The 22210-nt window shown below is 39.0% G+C and overlaps 1 protein-coding gene across 1 annotated transcript; it reads left to right on the top strand.

Moving 5' to 3' along the window:
* The first annotated feature begins 1139 nt into the window (after positions 1-1139).
* On the top strand, positions 1140-19601 carry LOC131969998 (NACHT, LRR and PYD domains-containing protein 12-like). The gene is made up of 13 exons (XM_059331245.1): positions 1140-1337; positions 3826-3915; positions 5546-5668; positions 5808-5861; positions 6333-8154; positions 8255-8428; positions 8833-9006; positions 9234-9404; positions 10860-11033; positions 13184-13354; positions 15595-15768; positions 16398-16568; positions 18255-19601. Exons 2-13 carry the CDS (start codon positions 3867-3869, stop codon positions 18442-18444), a joined length of 3447 nt encoding a protein of 1148 aa, XP_059187228.1. The 5' UTR covers positions 1140-1337; positions 3826-3866; the 3' UTR covers positions 18445-19601.
* The last annotated feature ends 2609 nt before the right edge of the window (positions 19602-22210 follow it).

The following is a 22210-nucleotide window of genomic DNA, read 5'->3' as shown; positions in this document are numbered from 1 at the left end:
AAAAATATCATAATGGAGCCGCATACCTTATTTTGAGGCTTACTATGAAGATGAAACAGCCTACTAAGTCTAAATGAACCTACCCATAATACTAACAGGTCATAATGTACTGAACATACGTAAGCTGAATAGCAAAATATCTTTCAAGTACCATTTGAGAATGCACTATTTAAGTTTGAGAGTAGGGAATGGGCTGTATGAATGTATTAATGTAATGCTTATGAATTTAATAACTTATTTGAATAATTTCTGATGATTTTTAATGATGTCTACAATGTTTCATTGTTTTTACATTATCATTAAGTGATTTTTTTTTTGGACCCCAGGAAGACTAGCTCGTCCCAATTTGGTGACAGCTAATGCGGATCCTTTGAACAATTAAAAATGAACAACAATGAGCATTTATTAGTATGATTTTGTCAGAATGCAGCCAGGACCCAAATACAAATGAGAGGCTGGACACCAAAAATATAGATATATAGAGATTTGGAATTGAAGGAAAAACTCAAAACTAGACTTGATGTGGGCAAAATTCAGAGGTTAAGATGCTGAGCCGTAGACTTTATTAATCTATGGTGCACATTTTAGTTGACTAAAATGAAAAATAACATCAAATGTAATGCCGTATATAAGCAACACATTTTTATAATTTAGGAATACAAATTGCTTTGGGCCTACACCAACAATCAATGACAATTAAAATGTAAAGAGAATAGTATAAATAAATATATATATATACATATATATATATATATATATATATATATATACATATATCCATATACAGTTTTTATTTTTTTATTTTTGGCCGCAACCACAGGGAGCCACTGCAGACTGCCTGAAGAGCCACATGTGGCTCCAGAGCTGCAGGTTGCCTCCCCCTGGTTTAAACGATGGGAGAGATTTTGAGAACTCTGTTGAGTTTTCTGTTTTTTGTTTTCATACTATAATATTACATCCTCAGCTCACAGTTTGCCTGAATGATTGGTTTGTGAGACAAATAGTCCTCAGTTCTTTGTGTGTCTAGTGTGTCTTAGTTGTTTCATCTTCATTTTTACAGTATTCACAATTTGTATCAAGAACCACAAATAGAGAGAAATAGAGAGAGACTAGAGAGAAATGCTTTCAGGTTTAAAACCAAATGAATGCTGACTGATTACAGGATGTGAAGTGTTGCAATACTTTCACTTCCTCATTGCACTCTTCGAGACAAAGAGCAGGAAACAGCCTCAGATGAGCCTATAACGGGACTAACGATGGTCTGAAGCAGGTGCCTTGTTCTTCTCTCTCAAGTCAGTTTTTAGTCGGATTTAACCGGGAAACAGCATCAAAGAGAGGTAAGATGAGAGCAGCGACTGAGGTGTCCCAGACCCTAAAGAGCTGCAGGAATTATTATTATTTAGCACCAAATGAATTGGCTCTTTGGAAACTTTATCATACCTTAAAAGTTGTGACACTTTGCACACGCGTCAGGTCTGTTGAAAATGTAGAGATTTAGGTTAGGGGTCTTGGGAATGGATAATGGTTAACACGCAGAGACGCACCCAAAGCCTCGGAGCCATGTCCTAAAACAAACAGGAAGTCAGCCATCTCAAACTGAATGAGCAATGTTAGGGCGTTTGGGGCCATTTCCACTTCAACCTTGGTCAGTACCATCTTAAGACTTTTGAGTTTAAAAGTTATTTACAGTTTAATTTGTTATAAAAGTATGTGGGTGTAGCATGGCGGCAAATTTCAAGTACTCACTATGAACAGGGGCGCAGATGAGATTTTTGTACTGGGGGGACCAAGCTGCCAGCAAATGATTTCAACTCAATGATTTATTTTTCCACTACATGCCTTAATCAAAATGTTTTTTTCAAACATTTTTATATGAACTGTAGTGTAAACAACAACATATTTAGATAAAAAAAGAAGTTTGTTAAAATTAAAATAACATTAAACATAAAAATAAAAAACAACAAAGAAACTATTCACCTACAGCCTAAATAGGCTTTATTTTACATTTAGCCTACTTCAGGTAAGAGTAAATGTTGTTTATTGTTGTCAGAAGCGACTACTCAACATTACAAAACGATTATCTGCCACATCTGGTAAAGTCAACAGGCAACAGGCGTGGATAGCCGACTGACATTGCTTGTTTTTTGAGCAAACGCTGTGATTGTTTTTTGATTCTTAATTTTCATCTGTCATTAGGGGTGTTTTCATTACAGTCCAATACCCAGAATGAGGCAGGTCTCACTCGCTGAAACGCCTCTAATTTGAATATGAGCCGTCCTGAGTGGTCTTTTGTCTGGACTTTTTTTGTCCCTGTCGAAGAGCAGGGCCGTTTTTCTCCCCTGAAAAAAGCCTGGTTGCTGATTGGATAGAACGCTAAGCAGGATGTGACGTAGTACTCGACGCCACAACAACACACGCCATTTGTAAAAGCCGGCAAAACAGTGTTGTCGCTATATTTAGTGACTTTTCAGAGCCCCCTAGCTACTATTTTTCAAAAAAGCGACTACCAACAAATCTAGCGACATTTTCTGGCATTATTGGAGACTTTTGGAGACTCTTTCTTACTCTTAAGGAGCCGCCGGCCCTGCGGCTCCTTAAGAGTAAGAACAAGTCGAAGTTTCACTTTCCTCCTGCAGCAGTCTCTCCCAGCTGCAGTCACAGAGCTGGAGGGGATGTTAACCCCTTAGCGTCCAGTCTACTACGTCAGCAAGATGGCGGTGGATGCATTGCAGCGCTCAGTGAAATACTGATACTGATATTCCTTTTTTTTCGATCATAGCGGCCCTCGCTGGCAATGAAAAAATTACATGTTTACACTTTGATGTCCTTCTTCTAGAGTGTTTCCATCAATCATCAACCATTTGTCTTGTACTCTTTTTAAATGCATCACTCATGCACCACCTGTTGGAATCACTTGTTGACAGAGTGCTTCACCATTTGCAATACCCAGACTAATGCATCAGTGTTTGGCGGAGATGTGTGGAAATGCAGTATGACGCAAAGTTAATTTTCTCCAGATTTTTCCGTCAGAAAAATGCCATTTTATGTCAGAATATTCAGAAGACATATGTCGTGAAAAATGGTTCCAATACTTACTTTATGACCCAGTCTTTGGGACAAAAGACTGGGTCATAATCTAATCTCACTTTCATTTAATTTCCACTTGTTCCGCTTACTTTTGTTTCCCTTTAACTTTATTTATGTAATGAGCATTCAAAATCAGATTTGGAGTTATCATCTAGTAAATAACAAATTATGACTAAATTGGTTATCATGCTTTCAATAATAACTGTACTGAACCAATATTTATATGTTATACATTATGTTAAACACCAGCATCATTATTGCACTGACCCTATAATTCCCCTCAAAGTTTATGATATATTTAATATATATTAAAATAAAAAATCTAAATATTATTAACAACATCAATGATGTGCCTTGAAACTCAAAACTATCAAGATCATTGTCCTTCACTTAATTATCTTGGACTGGTTTTTAATTCCAGTGTCTTTTTCAGGATAATTATTAATAAAATTAGATTTAAACGTGTTTCTGTTGAATCAAACATAAAAGAGAGGTAGGAGGGCTTTTTTCAGTCCTAAGTAAGCAGCCTCCAAGAAGTCATAGTTGGAGACTGACTCACTCTTAAACTACGTTAAAAGAAATGCAGGATTGTCCAAACTGTCAGAAGCAAGTAAGTGTGATAAGCATGAGGGAAGAAGCGCAAAGAGGATCTTATCTGTTCCTTATGTCATCACAGACAGGTCAACCTTTTTTTTAAACAGCTACTTGTAACATTAACTGTGTAATCTTTATTTTCAGGTTACTTCTCCACTTGGAGGAGCTGGGTGAAAGTATGCAGGATGGAAAACGACTTAAGCCGGCCTGCAGGTCTGTCAACATCACAGCAGGGTAAGATGGTGCTCCTGAACTTTCTCCAGACTGCAAGAAAATTATACTTTTCATATTTATTATCAGCAGACATATGCCAAGCAAGTCCAATCGAGTCCTTAGTTGAGGTAAATTACAACATAAAACATAATTATTCAGCAGGTAACATTTAATGCGACATTATCGCATGACGATCTCAATTAAAATGAAATAACATTGAAACGTAATTTAACTTATAGATTATGTGTCAACATATTCGTATTGCAGAAATAGAACGTTACAATGCCAACATTTAATCTATCAAGTGGGTTGATTGGTGATTTTAATATGATCTTTTTTTTTAGATTGTGTCTGAGTAACATCATCAGCCCTCACCAGTGTTTGGAAGGTTTCTATTAAAATGTATCATAATGCAGATTGCTAAATATGCCCTAAAATTTAATTTGTAACATATTTCATGAGATTACTCCACATTCAAATTACTTTTGGAACAATCATCTGTTGTCAGCTGTGTCTCACGCTTATTTTATTCATCATGGTGTCTCTGATTGCCGGTCTATTAATTTGATTAAATTATTTTCAAATCCAATTGATTGAGAGCACTGTATTTGTTAATGTGCTTTAAATCCTGTTGTTGAGATTCAGGTTAATGTATGTTGTTTTTTTTAACACAAACAGCTGAAACATTTAAAAAAGAACCAACAGACTCCCCCGTCTCTCTCTCTCTCTCTCGCTCTCTCTCTCGCTCTCGCTCTCTCTCTCTCTCGCTCTCTCTCTCTCTCTCGCTCTCGCTCTCTCTTTCTCTCTCTCTCTCTCTCTCTCTCTCTCTCTCTCTCTCGCTGTCACTCTCTCTCGCTCTCGCTCTCGCTCTCGCTCTCGCTCTCGCTCTCGCTCTGTCTCGCTCTCTCTCTCTCGCTCTCTCTCTCTCTCTCTCGCTCTCTCTAGCTCTCTCTCTCTCTCTCTCTGAAACCCACATCACTCTGGCACCCAAACCAGTTCCTTCCCCATAGACCTGTTTCATAGCTCTGCCTTTGACTGCTGCCTGTTTGGCAAAGCACCCAACCCTGAACCCAGCCCAACCCTCAACAATCATTATGAATGGTGAGCCCACAAGACACCGTGTCATTTTTCAGGCTGAGCCCAACTGGGACTCATGGGTGTAGGTCTAGCTATCAGGTGATCACCCCCCTCCCAGACCTGACCCAGGACAGAGTCCCAGTCTCCCCATTGTTGGCCTGGTTACCCAACCAGGAGCTGCTGGTCCTGAGAACACAGATACCATGGTGGAAACAAAGCTTCAGAAACAGTTGACTGACAACTCTCAGAGTTTAGATCTTCCAACTGATGAATTTGGCAGCAAATATGTCATTCAGTTTTCTACTTTGCTCACATTTTTTACTTGCAACCATTTCACGTATAATAAAAAACATTTTTATCCTCTAAGACCTGTGGATCAAGAAGAGTTCAATAAATATTGTCTGGTCAGTTTAGATTCAAATGTGTCCCATGTATCACATTTTTATTTAGCTCATTTTGTTCTTGATTTTTCAGGTCTCATAAATCAGCGCTAACAAAACAGAATATCTGAAACGAAACCCTTACACAGAGTTCACATGTTGACAACTTTGTTTATTTGTCTATTTTCAAACAGCTCAAACTCAGAGAGAAGCAGGACACCAAACAATCAGCGCCCAGTCTGGAGCTGTCGCTGTCGCACCTCAGTTAACAGATGTTAAAGCAGAGAATATAAACATCACTGTCAACAACACATATGGTAAATGCTTCCCCTCATTAAAACAAAAATGAAATAAATGCCATATTTGTGTTTAATTATGTACTGGCTTGACTTGTTATCACCCAAAATGCCTTTAAATATTTAGCCTCTTAATAGATGTTGTATGTTTGTGTTTCAGGCCAGTCTCCCAGCACGACAGCCAACACTGAAGCCGTTTCTGACCAAACTGAAGGTATTGTGCTGTCTGAAGACTGTTAACATATGCAATATAATTTTTACAACCACATGATAAAAAGTTACTTTACTTCTGGTATTAAACTAAACCAGGATGAATAATATGAACGTGTTTTGCAGATGATATGATGTCTTGCTTCGTAAATGAAAGCTGACTTGAATCTTGCTACCTTACCGTCATCTTCACATCTTGTTGGTCTATCAATCTAAAATATATTAGATGTTTTTTTAACCATTATTTTGGAGCCTGGTTTGGTTTATTCAGAAATCATTATAACATGTATACACACCAGAGATCTGTCCAAGTAGATGTGGATCTGAGCCAAAACCAGGTCCTCAGTCTGTACCCGGACTGGATCATGTTTAGTTCTTAGCTTTTGTTTTTTTTTTAGTTTGTCTGAAAACGTAACACACATACCTGCTTTACTTTCAAACTATAATGTAAATATGAATTTTATTCATCTTTTAGCAAAAATCCGAAGGTGCCGAGATGCACTGAAAAGTTTCCTTGAAAATCAAACGAAGGATCTATCTCAGGGAACAAAGGATGAAGGATGTTCGACCCCTTTAAACAAGATCTATACAGAGCTTTACATCACAAGAGGAGGCAGTGGGGAGGTTCATAGTGAACATGAAGTGATCAAGTTAGAATGCAAAAGGAGTCCGAGTGAGGAGAAGAACATCCAGCTCAGTGACATTTTTAAACCTTTACCAGAAGAAGAAAGCCCTCCTCGGAGAGTTCTGACGAAGGGAATCGCTGGCATTGGAAAGTCGGTAGCTGTGCAGAAATTCACTCAGGACTGGGCGACCGGAGAAGCCAACCAAACTACTGACTTTGTATTTCCATTCACATTCAGAGACTTGAATTTAATAAAAGAGGACTGTTCTCTTGTGTCGTTAGTTAGTTCCCATTTCGAAGAAGTGGAGGATTTGGAACCATCAGACTACAACAGTTCAAGTGTTTTGTTCATCTTTGATGGCCTTGATGAAAGCCAGTTACCTCTGGATTTCAAGAAAATTAAGAAGTGCAGAGATATTACAAAGCTCACAACATTAGACGTCCTGCTTACAAACTTAATCTCAGGGAACCTGCTGCACAAAGCCTCGATCTGGATCACAAGTAGACCAGCTGCAGCCACTAAGATTCCTCCTGTGGTCTTCAACAGAGTGACCGAGGTACGAGGCTTCGATGATGGCCAGAAGAAGGAGTACTTTCAGAAGAAAGTTACTGACAAAAACATGTCTCAGAAGATACTCAATCATCTTCAGTCAAAGCCACTGAGAAGTCTCTACATCATGTGCCACATCCCAGTCTTCTGTTGGATTTCAGCCTCGACTCTCCAGAGTCTCTTAACAGAAACTCACAAAGGTGAGTTGCCAAACACTCTGACTGAAATGTACACACACTTCCTGATCATCCAGACGGAGCTGAAACACCAGAAGGATTATGAGGAAGGTGAATCGGACAAAGAAGTCATCATGAAATTGGGAAAGCTGGCATTTGAACAGCTACAGAAGGGCAACATCATCTTCAAGAAAGAAGACGTAGAAAAGTGTGAGATTGACTTGAAACAAGCTGCAGTTTTTTCAGGAGTTTGTACAGAGATCCTCAGAAAAGAGTCTGGACTTCACAAACAAGAGATTTACTCTTTCATACATTTAACTGTTCATGAGTTTCTTGCAGCTCTGTATGTCTTACAGACCTTCATCGATAGGGGAGAAAATCTGCTCACCAACCTGACAAAGAAAACACAGTTTCCTCTTTTCCGCCGACAGACCTTCAGATCCAGCAGAGTAAATCTGCTAACCAACTCGACAATGGAAGCACAGTTTCGTCTCTTCTCCCTACAGAAGAGCACAGTGGATCTGGCTTTGGACAACAATCTGGGACAATGGGACTTGTTCCTGCGTTTCCTGCTCGGCCTGTCACAGGATAAAAGTCAGAAGCTTCTTCAGGAAGAATTGGAATTCAAAGGAATTCTTCAACAGAGCAACAAGAAGACAATCGACTACATTCACGAGAAGATCAAGAAGCTGTCCAACGTCAACAAGAGCATCAATCTGTTCCATTGTTTGAATGAGTTGGGTGACCGGTCTCTGGTCGAGCAAGTCCAACTTTATCTGAGCTCAGGAGATGCTAGTAAGCTGTTACCTGAACACTGGTCAGCTCTGGTCTTCCAGCTGCTCGTTTCCAATGATGACCTGGATGTCTTTGACCTGAAGAAATACCACAGATCAGATGAAGCTCTGGAGAGGCTGCTGCCAGTGCTCAAAGCATCAAAGACAGCTTTGTAAGTATCAGACCTCAAGGAACCCAACAGATCTTAATCTGCAGAAGGACAGAGGGGAATGTTTGCTCAATGTCAACAATCATTTTGTTTTTTACTTCAGGTTGAGTGACTGTAACCTCACAGACAGAAGTTGCAGAAATATTTCATCAGTTCTCAGATTGAAGTCTTCTGGTCTGGAGGAGTTAGACCTGAGCAGAAACAGACTGCAGGACTCTGGACTGAAGCAGCTCTCTGAAGGTCTAAAAAGTCCCGACTGCAAACTCCAAACACTCAGGTATGAACATCCAGATGTGTGTGTCTGGTAATGTATGATACCAGGAACATAGAGTAGATTTAAGAGAGACTTTGCTGATCTTCAGCCAGATGTCAAAAGATGGAATTTTCTGAGCGCTCTGTGATTTCCAGGACAGTGAGTCAGTCGTTCCATCACATCTTCAAATGTGTCAATCAAAATCTGCAAAGCTAAAACTAAAAAATAATTAAACCCATTTTTGTGTAATTTCCCTTTTATAGGTGTTGAGTCATCAGGTCAGGTGCTAGCTGAATGAAATGACAACAGAATTAGCTGATGTATCCCTGACTCATATGTTGGAAAAGTTCAGCCACGGGGTCAGAGGTCAGGGTCTGGAGCTGCCACTGCATGTTAAATCCTACAAGTTAAACTGTTTCTCCCAACAGACTGGTTGACTGTGAGTTTACAAAGAGAGGCTTTGCTGCTCTGACTTCCAGTCTGAAGTCAAACCCCGCCCACCTGAGAGTCCTGGATCTGACAGGAAATTACCTTGGAGACAGTGATGTCAAAGACCTTTGTGAGTTCTTGGCAGATCCACGTTGTCGACTGCAGACACTGAAGTGAGTATTGTGGTCATTATCACACTATGAAGAACATTGAGATGACTTCTCACCTGATTTATTACCTCAGAAAACATTCTGGTCTCAATCTGTAGTTTCAAGTCTTCAAGACAATCTGATGTAAATGTGTAAATATTGGTCCCATTTAGAAGAAAACAGATGATAAAGCAGGGTATGATTCGGGGCGTGGCTACCTTTGATTGACAGGTTTAAATGTCTCCTTCCAGCCTGGACTACTGCAGGTTACCAGCAGAGAGCTGGCGGTCTTTGACCTCTGACCTCAGAGCCTCCTCTGCTCTCAAAGAGCTCGACCTGAGAGTGAACTACCTGGAGGACCAGGGGGTGAAGCTGCTTTCTGATTGGCTGAAGAAACCCCAGTGTACACTGGAGATACTGAGGTAGGACTTCTCAATGTTTCTGTTTTTTAACATCAAACCTCAGATAGATTATTTTCTGTAATTATTTCCTCCCTAAACACCAGCTCTGTGAAATGTTATCTATGGAGTTTATTATTAAATTTTCATGTCCTTGTTAGTCACACTCAACCTTCAAACTGCCAACATGTTCCAGTTTGTTGTTTGGCTCTTCTGAAGAAGCAGATGTACATTTAAGTGGGATACAGATGTTACAGTTCAGTTAGCAGCCAGAAGGTCAAATATAGCCATGAATAAACTGAGTATTATTCTGCTTGAAGGAGAAACAAAGAAACATTTCAACAGTTTGTTGAATGTGAAATGTGTCTTGCTTATTGTCAGATGTTCAGACTGACGTCACTTTCATGTCTGTAGCTAAATAAAAAGCTGAAATCTGATCTTAGCATGACATCTAGAAACAGGAAAACAGCGAGTCTGGCTCCATCCAAAGGGAACAAAATCCTCTGACAAGTGGTTTGTTTAATCTGTACGAAAACAAAGATAGTGCCTAAACTTCTACATCTGTTTTAATGTTAGGTAATTGTTGGGGTACCATCTGCAATTTCTACTGAGTACATACATAAACATCACTGCTTTATTATGATTACTATACTCCCTCTTCCCCATTAATATCTTCGCTATTTATTATATATTTATTTACTTTGCTGGTATTTAATAAATGTAATGTGTATTGATTATTGTGCATTTAAAATAGCACTTTTTTGATTTTCGTCACCTTATATTTTGATTTTTATTAATCATTATACCATGAAGTTATACATCAGCTTAATAATGTAAATATGATATTAAATAATAACATCTTTACAATAATCAAAGTAAACTTAATTTGAATCTCAAGTGTTTTGTACCAGGAGAGCAGCTGTTGTTATGTTCCCTTACAGATCCTTCAGCAATATTTAAATATCACTAATGCAACATATTGTCAGGACCGGTGACCAGAACTCAGACGCAGACCAGAGATCAGAGAGATTTAGATTAGATTAGATTTTTCACAAAGAAAAACAGGTCGAAGGGGTGGTGCTGGGAATTCAGGAGCGGGTTCGGATTCAGAGCTCTCGGCTGGCTGGTGAGCTGGACTGGGTACAGGTTGAGGCACGATGGTAAACTGATTCGACGATCCGGCGGGGACTGGAAGGCTGGTCTGGTCTTTTATAGGAGTGTTGATTGTGGAATGAGAAACCGGAGTGCAGGACTGATGAGATGCGTTGCAGGTGTGTAAGCTGGAGCTGCCGAGACCACGCCCCCCAGCAGTAATGCATGCCACAGACAAGTCACAACCGGGGGTTGTGACACATATATTATAATAGCAATGGTATATATGCTTTAGTAACGTTGCAGCTCAGCCACGGGGTCAGAGGTCAGGGTCTGGAGCTGCCACTGCATGTTACCTCCTATAAGTTAAACTGTTTCTCCCAACAGACTTGCTGGCAGTCAGTTTACAGAGAGAGGCTTTGCTGCTCTGACTTCCAGTCTGAAGTCAAACCCCGCCCACCTGAGAGTCCTGGATCTGTCAGATAATGACCTCATAGACAGTGATGTCAGAGACCTTTGTGAGTTCTTCGCAGATCCACGTTGTCGACTGCAGACACTGAAGTGAGTATTGTGGTCATTATCACACTTTGAATAAAAACTTTATAAAATGCTGTCACACATTCAGATGTGCAGAGACAGTTTTCAGGAGTTTAAGGCCATTTTCACACTAAACCTCCTCTATTTAGATTATTATTAATAAATGGTTAGTAACGCATTCGAATGTTGTTGTAAACACATGAGGACTTTTTAAATAGTGTGTATTACAGTTTTTTTCAATCGCTAACAATCGCTTACCCATACTTCAGATACTTTTTCTAAACTCTTAACACAGACTCACACCTACAAAACACAACTGACCAAATGTATAATTTTCTTCTCAAAAACACATTTTGTTAAATGTATACTATATCTTCATTTCAAAATAGGACACATCTTTCTCTGCACACACTAACTTTACCAAAACACTGGAAATCTGACTCAAAATGAAATTATTCTGTCAAAGAATAACACTTGTTTTCACTTCGCAAGGTACATGCAGTCAATCGAAGTACACCAGGTTTCAAAATACTGGCTAATGTTGATATTGCAAAAAGTGCATAGACTTTTATGTTTCAGTTTAACAGGTATCTGCATGCAAAACATGCAATCCACCGTTTTTACACTAAATTCCTTGGTTGGGAACTATATGTCCACATGTAATGTTCACATTCAAAAGCATTCCAGTAAAAAGCAAATCAGTTTGTTTTTTCCTTTACTGTTTACAATGTTTCTCAATTGCTAAAACAATCCTTCCTGTTGTGTGAATCGATTGCTCGGTTGTCTAAACTCATTCCCAGAATCAAACATAGTAAAACACTATTTGCAGATCTCAGTCATTCCTTTTGCAAAACTCTAAACACAATTCTCCTGCAATAAGAATTCTGAGAAAAGGACAGGAGGATTCGAAAAATGTGTTTTAGCAATTGAGAAAAACTGTATTACAGGAGGTACATTAGAAATACTGTTTACAATATGATACAACAGAAAAAGTTTTACAGTATTGCTTACAGTGAACAAAATATCCATGAAACACACATGAGCATTCTGAACAAAAAAACAACAGCAAAAAGCCCAGATAAAAAGGGGAGAACTAAAAAAAAAGCACAAAATTACTGTATCTAATCTCTGCGATCTTCAGGGTTAGGCCACATGTTTTCATCAACATCGCATCAGATATTGTTTTTGAACTGATATCATTGCAGAAGCAGAGGTTTTTATACTGTATCTAAGGTTTGGAATATTGTTTTTGCTATTGTGGGATGTTGTGTGTTAACATTCTTAAATAATACAAAAACAATCCATAATTTTGTTGCGAGATATAGCTTGTCTGTTAAGGAAATGTGTTTGACTGCATATTGTGTGGAAACGACATGAAATGTGTGAATGGTATGGCCACAAAATACCATTCTGTGCTAATTGGGTGAAGAGTTTAGAAAAAGTATCTGAAGTATGGGTAAGTGCTTCTTAGCGACTGAAAAAAACTGTAATACCATGCAACGACCTCCAGTCTGACCAGTGAAGCAAACAGGAAGTGCCTTCAGCCTGCAATCTATCAAACATCCAGCAGGGGGCGCCACCGTCTGTCCTCTCTGTCTCAACACAAACTAAGACAACTTCTCACCTGATTTATTACCTCAGTGGCAACATTCTGGTCTCAATCTGTAGTTTCAAGTCTTCTTCAAGACAATCCGATGTAAATGTGTAAATAATGGTCCCATTTAGAAGGAAACAGATGATAAAGCAGGGTGTGATTTGTGTGTGAAGGGCTAAAAGATGAACGACCCAGTAGAATGTTTCTGATTTTTTTTGCTCCTGCAGAAGAATTCAAACATTAGTTCCCTTCTGACCTTCTTATCACTCCTGCACACTTGCTCCCTCAGTAAAGGCAAACGGCACTGTCAGTTTTCTTTTTCCAAAATGCATAAACATTAGTCATGTTAATATTACAACATGCATTTGACTCATTTAAACACTTCTATTGACGAGTTCTTAAGTAAAGTACAAAGTAATATAAAGTCTATGGGGTGGTCTGTCACATTGAAACGGAATCGATACATTATAGTGTGTTATAAAATATTTAATGTTTTTAAATTTTATTTTATTTTTATACACTCTCATGAGAACCAATAAAAACTCTGATGTGTAAACTGAGTTTAAATGTCTCCTTCCAGCCTGAACTACTGCTGGTTTCCAGCTGAGAGCTGCCGGTCTTTGACCTCTGACCTCAGAGCCTCCTCTGCTCTCAAAGAGCTCGACCTGAGCCAGAACCACCTGGAGGACCAGGGGGTGGAGCTGCTTTCTGATTGGCTGAAGAAACCCCAGTGTACACTGGAGATACTGAGGTAGGACTTCTCAATGTTTTTGTTTTTTAACATCAAACCTCAGATAGATTATTTTCTATAATTATTTCCTCCCTAAACACCAGCTCTGTGAAATATTATCTATGGAGTTTATTATTAAATTTTCATGTCCTTGTTAGTCACACTCAACCTTCAAACTGCCAACATGTTCCAGTTTGTTGTTTGGCTCTTCTGAAGAAGCAGATCTACATTTAAGTGGGATACAGATGTTACAGTTCAGTTAGCAGCCAGAAGGTCAAATATAGCCATGAATAAACTGAGTATTATTCTGCTTGAAGGAGAAACAAAGAAACATTTCAACAGTTTGTTGAATGTGAAATGTGTCTTGCTTATTGTCAGATGTTCAGACTGACGTCACTTTCATGTCTGTAGCTAAATAAAAAGCTGAAATCTGATCTTAGCATGACATCTAGAAACAGGAAAACAGCGAGTCTGGCTCCATCCAAAGGGAACAAAATCCACTGATAAGTGGTTTGTTTAATCTGTACGAAAACAAAGATTAAAGGCTACGATTTACCGTTTAATATGTGGTTATGTGCTGAAGGAGACCTTCAGCTTGAGTTATAGTCGGCCGGGGGTTAACAGGAGTCTCACTGTTGTTTTGATATCTCCTCTGTTGGATATGATCAGACTTTATTGTGCTTTATATTCCCCACAGTAACTGTTTTTACATTCTTTCATTTAGCGACGATGAGCTATACACATAGCTTTATAGAACTGGAGTTACATAAGGTAACCCATAATTATTTCACTGTTTCGTCAAAGAACTGCAGCGTCACACCTTTGTAGATGTTTGTTGGTGAAAAGGAGGAGAGTCACTTTAACTTCTTTAACTTCACTCTCAACAAACCCCAGCGGCATCACAAACATGTCAGGGAAAACATTACTGTTCTTTCTTTCCTGTCGTGGTATCTCTGGTGACTTCAAAGCCCAACATGTGATGAAGAGTGTTGGTGTGTACGTAGAAACTACAAACCCAGCAAGTACTGGGGAGAAACATGTCGGTGACCAGGCATCAACTTTTGGTCGCCAAACGTGAAATCATCGATTTTCGTCACCTTATATTTTGATTTTTATTAATCATCTTGCCATGAAATTATACATCAGCTTAATAATGAAAATCTATATATTAAAAATATAATATATATATTCAATAATAACATCTTAACAATAATCAAACTAAACTTAATTTGAATCTCAAGTGTTTTGTACCAGGAGAGCAGCTGTTGTTATGTTCCCTTACAGATCCTTCAGCGATATTTAAATATCACTAATGCAACATATATTATAATAGCAATGGTATATATGCTTTAGTAACGTGGCGCCCGGTGGCGCCCCCTGCCTGCAGCATGTCACAGTTTTTGACAGTGTGCTGAACTGTTGTTCTTGTCAAGATACTGTGGCTGGTAGTTACTCCGACACCTTTCACCTGGAGACCGGGGTTTGAGATGTGTCAATCTCAATCTGATCTAATAACTTGATCAGACTCTTGATTCTGTGGTCAAAGTTTGACTCAATTTTTAATTTAACTTTCTCTCCTTTTTCAGCAGTCCATCAAGTCTTGATGAGTAAAGATCAACAGATTGCTGGTTTTATGTGCTGACAGCTGTCATTTGCATTTTCATTCAAAAGATTGTCTACATTGTATCAAGTGTGATATAACTGCTACATGTTGGTTTGAATGTACCGCCCTGATTCCATAAGGTAAAAGTTGAAACTAAAAGCACATTTAGAAATATTAATGAAATAATATTTATACAGAACGTGTCTGAAATGTTAATATGCTTCATGTTACATACACATGTATTTTAAAAAATATATTTATTTTTACCTAAACGATGAACCTTCTTAGATGTGCGTAGTGTTCTGACACATCTCAAACCCCGGTCTCCAGGTGAAAGGTGTCGGAGTAACCACCCAGCCACAGTATCTTGACAAGAACAACAGTTCAGCACACTGTCAAAAACTGTGACATGCTGCAGGCAGGGGGCGCCACCGGGCGCCACGTTACTAAAGTGCATGTGACAGTCATAAAAACATTTCAGTCATGTCACCTCCCGGCCTCCATAGTTCATAATATAATTGATGAATTTTTAATTTTAGATCATTTATTGTTAGTTTGACTCAGACTGCAGCTGCAGCTCAGCCACGGGGTCAGAGGTCAGGGTCTGGAGCTGCCACTGCATGTTACCTCCTATAAGTTAAACTGTTTCTCCCAACAGACTTGCTGGCTGTAAGTTTACAGAGAGAGGCTTTGCTGCTCTGACTTCCAGTCTGAAGTCAAACCCCGCCCACCTGAGAGTCCTGGATCTGTCAGGAAATGACCTCAAGGACAGTGATGTCAGAGACCTTTGTGAGTTCTTGGCAGATCCACGTTGTCGACTGCAGACACTGAAGTGAGTATTGTGGTCATTATCACACTTTGAAGAACATTGAGATGACTTCTCACCTGATTTATTACCTCAGAAAACATTCTGGTGTCAATCTCTAGTTTGAAGTCTTCAAGACAATCTGATGTAAATGTGTAAATATTGGTCCCATTTAGAAGAAAACAGATGATAAAGCAGGGTATGATTCGAGGCGTGGCTACCTTTGATTGACAGGTGGCTAATGTAACAGGTGTGTATGAGGGGCTAACAGAGGACGACCAAGTAGATTGTTTCCCATTTGTATTTGCTCCTGCAGAAGACATTAAACATTATTTTCCCTCTGACCTTTTTATCCCTGCTGCACACTTGCTCCCTCAGTAAAGCCAAACGGCACTATCAGTTTTCTTTTTCCAAAATGCATATACATTAGTCATTTTTAATAGTACAACATGCATTCAACTCATTTAACCACTTCTAATCAGGATTTCTTCAATTTCACGGGAAAATATTATGTCAATTAACAAATCTCTTATATGGGGAAACAATGTCACCTAGTGGCCAAAGTAATATAAAGGCAATGGGGTGGTCTGTCGGAGTGAAACGGTACCGATACATTATAGTGTGTTATTAAACTGAGTTTAAATGTCTCCTTCCAGCCTGAAGGCCTGCTGGTTACCAGCAGAGAGCTGGCGGTCTTTGACCTCTGACCTCAGAGCCTCCTCTGCTCTCAAAGAGCTCGACCTGAGAGTGAACTACCTGGAGGACCAGGGGGTGGAGCTGCTTTCTGATTGGCTGAAGGAACCCCAGTGTACACTGGAGATACTGAGGTAGGACTTCTCAATGTTTTTGTTTTTTAACAACAAACCTCAGATAGATTATTTTCTGTAATTATTTCCTCCCTAAACACCAGCTCTGTGAAATATTATCTATGGACTTTATTATTAAATTTTCATGTCCTTGTTAGTCACACTCAACCTTCAAACTGCCAACATGTTCCAGTTTGTTGTTTGGCTCTTCTGAAGAAGCAGATCTACATTTAAGTGGGATACAGATGTTACAGTTCAGTTAGCAGCCAGAAGGTCAAATATAGCCATGAATAAACTGAGTATTATTCAGCTTGAAGGAGAAACAAAGAAACATTTCAACAGTTTGTTGAATGTGAAATGTGTATTGCTTATTGTCAGATGTTCAGACTGACGTCACTTTCATGTCTGTAGCTAAATAAAAAGCTGAAATCTGATCTTAGCATGACATCTAGAAACAGGAAAACAGCGAGTCTGGCTCCATCCAAAGGGAACAAAATCCACTGACAAGTGGTTTGTTTAATCTGTACGAAAACAAAGATTAAAGGTGACGATTTACCGTTTAATATGTGGTTATGTGCTGAAGGAGACCTTCAGCTTGAGTTATAGTCGGCCGGGGGTTAACAGGAGTCTCACTGTTGTTTTGATATCTCCTCTGTTGGATATGATCAGACTTTATTGTGCTTTATATTCCCCACAGTAACTGTTTTTACATTCGTTCATTTAGCGACGATGAGCTATACACATAGCTTTATAGAACTGGAGTTACATAAGGTAACCCATAATTTTTTCACTGTTTCATCAAAGGTCTGCAGCAGCTGACACTTTGATGCTTTCAGGTCATTTCACTCAGTTAGGAACCTTCCAAAAGTATTTTCACCAGTTGACCGATAACTGAGCTGTTCTGTCTTCAATGTTGTCATAAAGCCACAGTCACACATGAGAGAATGCAGCTGATGGTAAATTACTCCGATGGATAACGATGGCTGATAGTCACTGTACTGAGCCCAACATCGTGATTTAAAGCCTCACCCCCAACAACACCAACACTGGGTTTCATGTTTGTGATGGCAATAATGAAGTCCTTGAAAAGTAACAGTTCTGATTCATCAGCTGTGTACAGATCAGCTTTGCAAGTGCAGCGTCAGGTGAAAACTAGAGCTGTCCCGTTTTTTCCCCCATAATCATGTTCCAATGTATGCAATATTTGGAGATTATTTTTCAAACTGATTTGTACTTTTACACACTTATTTTTCAGTCTGTGTAATGCACTTGTTTCTAATGAAAGAATGTCACGAATGATAAAATGACAGACAGTCCATCGTGATGTTTCACTGTGGACATCGTCATGTGCTAATTAGGTCGACATCCTCCAGCCTCATGTGTGACTGAGCCCTAAAGCTCAAAAATCCTCATCCATCTTTAAGAAAATTTAAAGGAACTGAAAGACATGTGTGAGTAAAGTTGCATGTTGTCATCGTAGTTATGTTAAAATAAAGTATTTTATAAAAGCAGATCCCAGTGGAATTAAATGAAGAATTAAATGAAAATAAAATTGGGCCCAGGATGGAGCCCTGTTGTACACCTCAGGAGAAGGAAGAAACAGAAAGAACAGAGCTAAATAATACGAGATGTCCATGTGAATGATCTGAGCAGACAACTAACAGCTTTTCATTACTGTGGTATTAAACCAGTGTTTTTCTCTCTCAGGTTGTCACACTGCACAAAGAGACACTGTGAGTATCTGGCCTCGGCTCTGAGGTCAGACACTTCACATCTCAGAGAGCTGGAGCTGAGCTTCAGTCATCCAGGAGAATCAGGTCTGAAGCTGCTGACAGACATAAAGGAGGACAAACGTTACAGCCTGCAGACACTGGAAGTGTTAGATGGGTTTATTTGAACATGAACGTTGACCAAAAAGACACCAATGGATCATTATCCTACTTTAGTCTGAAACAAATGAACTGAACTACAAAGTGTGTGTCACAGTGACCTCAGATGCATCCTGATTCTTCTCTCCTTAAAGAATCAGTGCTCATCAGGAGGGGAGGTTCTAGTGAGGCAATAAGGTTATTAAATATTAAATAATTATTGTTTATGACTACCTACATTGACAGACACATTTCAGATGACAGGACAATCAGCACCGGTTCCCCTCAAGGCTGCGTCCTTTCTCCTCTGCTCTACTTCCTGTTCAGGACTGTCCTCCCTTTAGAAGCGAGGTTGTTTCTACAAGCTCTCGTGCGCCCTCTCGCGGCCATAGTAATTATGAATGAATGAAGTGGTTTTAGGCTGGTAGATATCCTGCTAGCATAGCCAGTTCACTATAACGGTGCGCTATCTTTCTAGACGAGGAATGTGCCAGTTGTCTACGGCAGATGACATCACCTATTTACTCTCCTTTTGTCATAAATGCAGGCATGTATGACATTATGTTAAATATGTTCTTCTATATAAGTTTTTGTTCCATGTTTATTAAGAAAATTTACTAAAAAGCTGGTAACAGTCCACTGGAAAATTATTTTTTATTTCATAATATATTCTTTCGTATTATAAGAGGCAAATTTCAGTTTAAATAACTTTTTTTTCTAAAAGCCAACCTTTTATCGTTTGGGTTTAAAGTCTCAGATGCCTCAGGTTTACATCAACCAGATGAGAGTTTCCTTATTGGACACAATAACAGAGACTTCACAGGTATGGCATGAAAATTAGAGCATCAAGTAATAAAACATGTGTCTATACAAATGAACTTAATTCCTTTTCAGAAATATAGAATATGTAACTCTAGTTAGCTAAAATATCATGATAACAAAGAAAAAACTGTTTATACGTGTTTTCTGTCATGTTGTATGGGGCTGCAATAATTATTTTCATTATTAAACCGATCTTTCCATCATTTCCATGACTAATCAATTAACCATCTTGACAATAAAATGTAAGGAAATGAAATGTGTGCCCTGTGTTATTTCCCAGAGTCTAAGGCCACGTCTTCACAGGGTGTTTTATTCAACCAACAGTCCAAAAGTATTCAGATTATAATTTTTTATTTCAAGGAAAAGCATCAAATGTCTATATTTTTTATATATGTGTAATAAGGAAGGTGTTTTGTTAAATTTTCAAAAAGTTGAATGACTTTTATATAGACAGTCATGTGACCCTCATCATATTTGTCAGGATAATTATTAATAAAATTAAATGAAAACATGTTTCTTTTAAATTGAACATACAACAGAGGTAGGAGGGCTTTTTCAGCCCTAATTAGGCAGCTTCCAAGAAGTCATAGTTGGAGACTGACTCACTGTTAAACTATGTTAAAAGAAATACAGGTGTGTCCAAACTGTCATCAGCCAGTAAGCGTGATAAGCATGAGGGGGGAAACACAAAGCGGGAAATGAAGTTATTATGAACTAACCTGCTCTGTTATTTGGGTTCACAGGACAGCTTGAGTGAAAAGACGATTTTATTATATAACTTTTTTTTTTTTTAAAGATTTTTTTTGGGGCATTTTGTAGCTTTATTGATAGGAGAGATATTGAGAGTGAAAGGGGGAGACAGAGGGGAAGACATGCGGGAAAGGGCTCCGAGCCGGATTCGAACCCGGGCCGCCCGCTTACGAGGACTGGGCCTCAGTGGTATGCGCTCTACCAGGTGTGCCACCAGGAACGCCCTTATTATATAACTTTTCTGTGTGATCTTTATTCTCAGGTTCCTTCTCCACTCGGAGGAAGTAAGTACGAGAAAGTATGCACGATGGGAAACTGCTTTAGCCGGCCTGCAGGTCTGTCAACATCACAGCGAGGTAAGATGGTGCTCCTCAAAGTCCAGAACTTTCTCCAGACTGGGAAATAGATACTTTTTATATTTATTACCAACAGACATGTGACTCATAATTTGAACCAAATCCTAAGCAAGTCCAGTCAAGCCAATGTGTCTTGGGCGAGTCGAGTCGAGTCCTTAGTTGAGGCAAGTTACAACATAAAACATAATTATTCAGAAGATGACATTTAATGCATTTAATCTATCAAGTGGATTGATTGGTGATTTCAATATGATCTTTTCATTAGCTAATACCAGCCCTCACCAGTGTTGAGGGTTTCTCTCAAAACGTATCATACTGCAGATTTCAGAATATGCGCTCAAATTTAATTGGTAACATATTCCATTGTCTATTATTAATTTGATTATTATTTTGATTCTATATTTACAAATCCAAATTCTGAAGCAAAAGGCTAAACTTTTCAGAGCTGACTGTAAAAACATATAACCACTGCAAGGCCGCCATCAACAATATGAGAAAACAGATGATGCGTGTAGTGACAATTGTTATGCAGCAGGTGGTTTAAATATTCCTCCTGTCTGTGATTTGTTAATGTGCTGTTAGTCCTGTTGTAGAGATTCAGGTGATGTATGTTTTAGTTAAGATGCTGTTGGTGTTTATTATATGTGGGTGTGCACTAACAGCTGAAACATATTTAAAAAGAACGGATGGACTCTCTCTCTCTCTCTCGCTCTCTCTCTCTCTCTCTCTCGCTCTCTCTCTCTCTCTCTCTCTCTCGCTCTCTCTCTCTCTCTCTCTCGCGCTCTCTCTCTCTCTCTCTCTCTCTCTCTCTCTCTCTCTCTCTCTCTCTCTTCCTTGCTCCCTTACTCCCTCACTCTGGTTACTTCACTACTTTGGGCCGATAATATATATATCTTTTTTAATTTTTAATTTATATTTTGGTTGTCTGCTTGCCGAATGGCCACTAGAACAGTAGAGAGAGGGCCAACGTGTCTTTGGCTCCTTCTGCTGTCAATACATCAATCAGCCACTAACGTCATGGCCCGACAAGTCTTTTTATGGGCTTAAATTTGTCTCATTAATACTTGTAAACACACAGGGTGTGATCTACAAATATTTTTGATTTGCACACGTGTTTTGCTATCCACAAATACAAATTTCTAATTTGTAACTTGTATTTTGGTTTTTACAAATACGAGTGTACTTGTAAATATATTGTGTTTTTGTAAATACACAATTTTCCATTTGTAAAAACAAAAAAGCCATTTTTAAAACTCAAAATTCTGCTTGTGAAGTGTGACTCAGCATTTGTGGATCACCAATCACACACACGCATCTCTTTCCTCACTTGCGTATTTTTGAGACGTTCTTGTCGCAGATCTACGGAGCCCCTAAAGGGACATGGGGAAAATAAAAAAAAACTTTGGTATCTCGTGAGCAAGAGAAACATACTATCTCGTGAGCACGAGATACTATCTCGTGAGCACGAGATACCTTTCTCGTGAGCATGAGATACTTTTCTCGTGAGCACGAGATACTATCTCGTGCTCACCAGAAAGTATTGCATGCGCGCATGGTGACTGTAAGAACACCCTCTGCATTTCAGCTTGTTTCTGTAGGAAAAATGACATTACAGGAGTTCGTTCGACTATATTTTGACCTGGGACTGCATCATAAGGACATTGCTGCTTTACTTGCAAGTCGTCACCGTTATGTTATATCTGAAAGACATTTAAAACGCATTTTGAAGTCTTGTAGTCTGTTTCGGCGCAAGGGATACACCAACTTGGATAACGTAGTTCATTTCATTCATGAACAGTTACAAACATCTGGCCAGCTCTGTGGATATAGGTGGATGTACACAAAATGCAAGGAGAATGGATTACAC

The sequence above is a fragment of the Centropristis striata genome, chromosome 1 (assembly GCF_030273125.1).
Source record: "Centropristis striata isolate RG_2023a ecotype Rhode Island chromosome 1, C.striata_1.0, whole genome shotgun sequence".
NCBI classification, from domain to species: domain Eukaryota; kingdom Metazoa; phylum Chordata; class Actinopteri; order Perciformes; family Serranidae; genus Centropristis; species Centropristis striata.
This window is presented reverse-complemented; position numbering and strand designations above follow the sequence as displayed.

Excerpts from the sequence above, each read along its gene's own strand:
- LOC131969998 (XM_059331245.1), top strand. The coding sequence starts at position 3,867 with ATGGAAAACGACTTAAGCCGGCCTGCAGGTCTGTCAACATCACAGCAG. Across the intron at positions 5,669-5,807 it reads CACTGTCAACAACACATATG|GCCAGTCTCCCAGCACGACA; the intron begins GTAAATGCTTCC and ends TTTGTGTTTCAG. Across the intron at positions 16,569-18,254 it reads TGTACACTGGAGATACTGAG|GTTGTCACACTGCACAAAGA; the intron begins GTAGGACTTCTC and ends TTTCTCTCTCAG.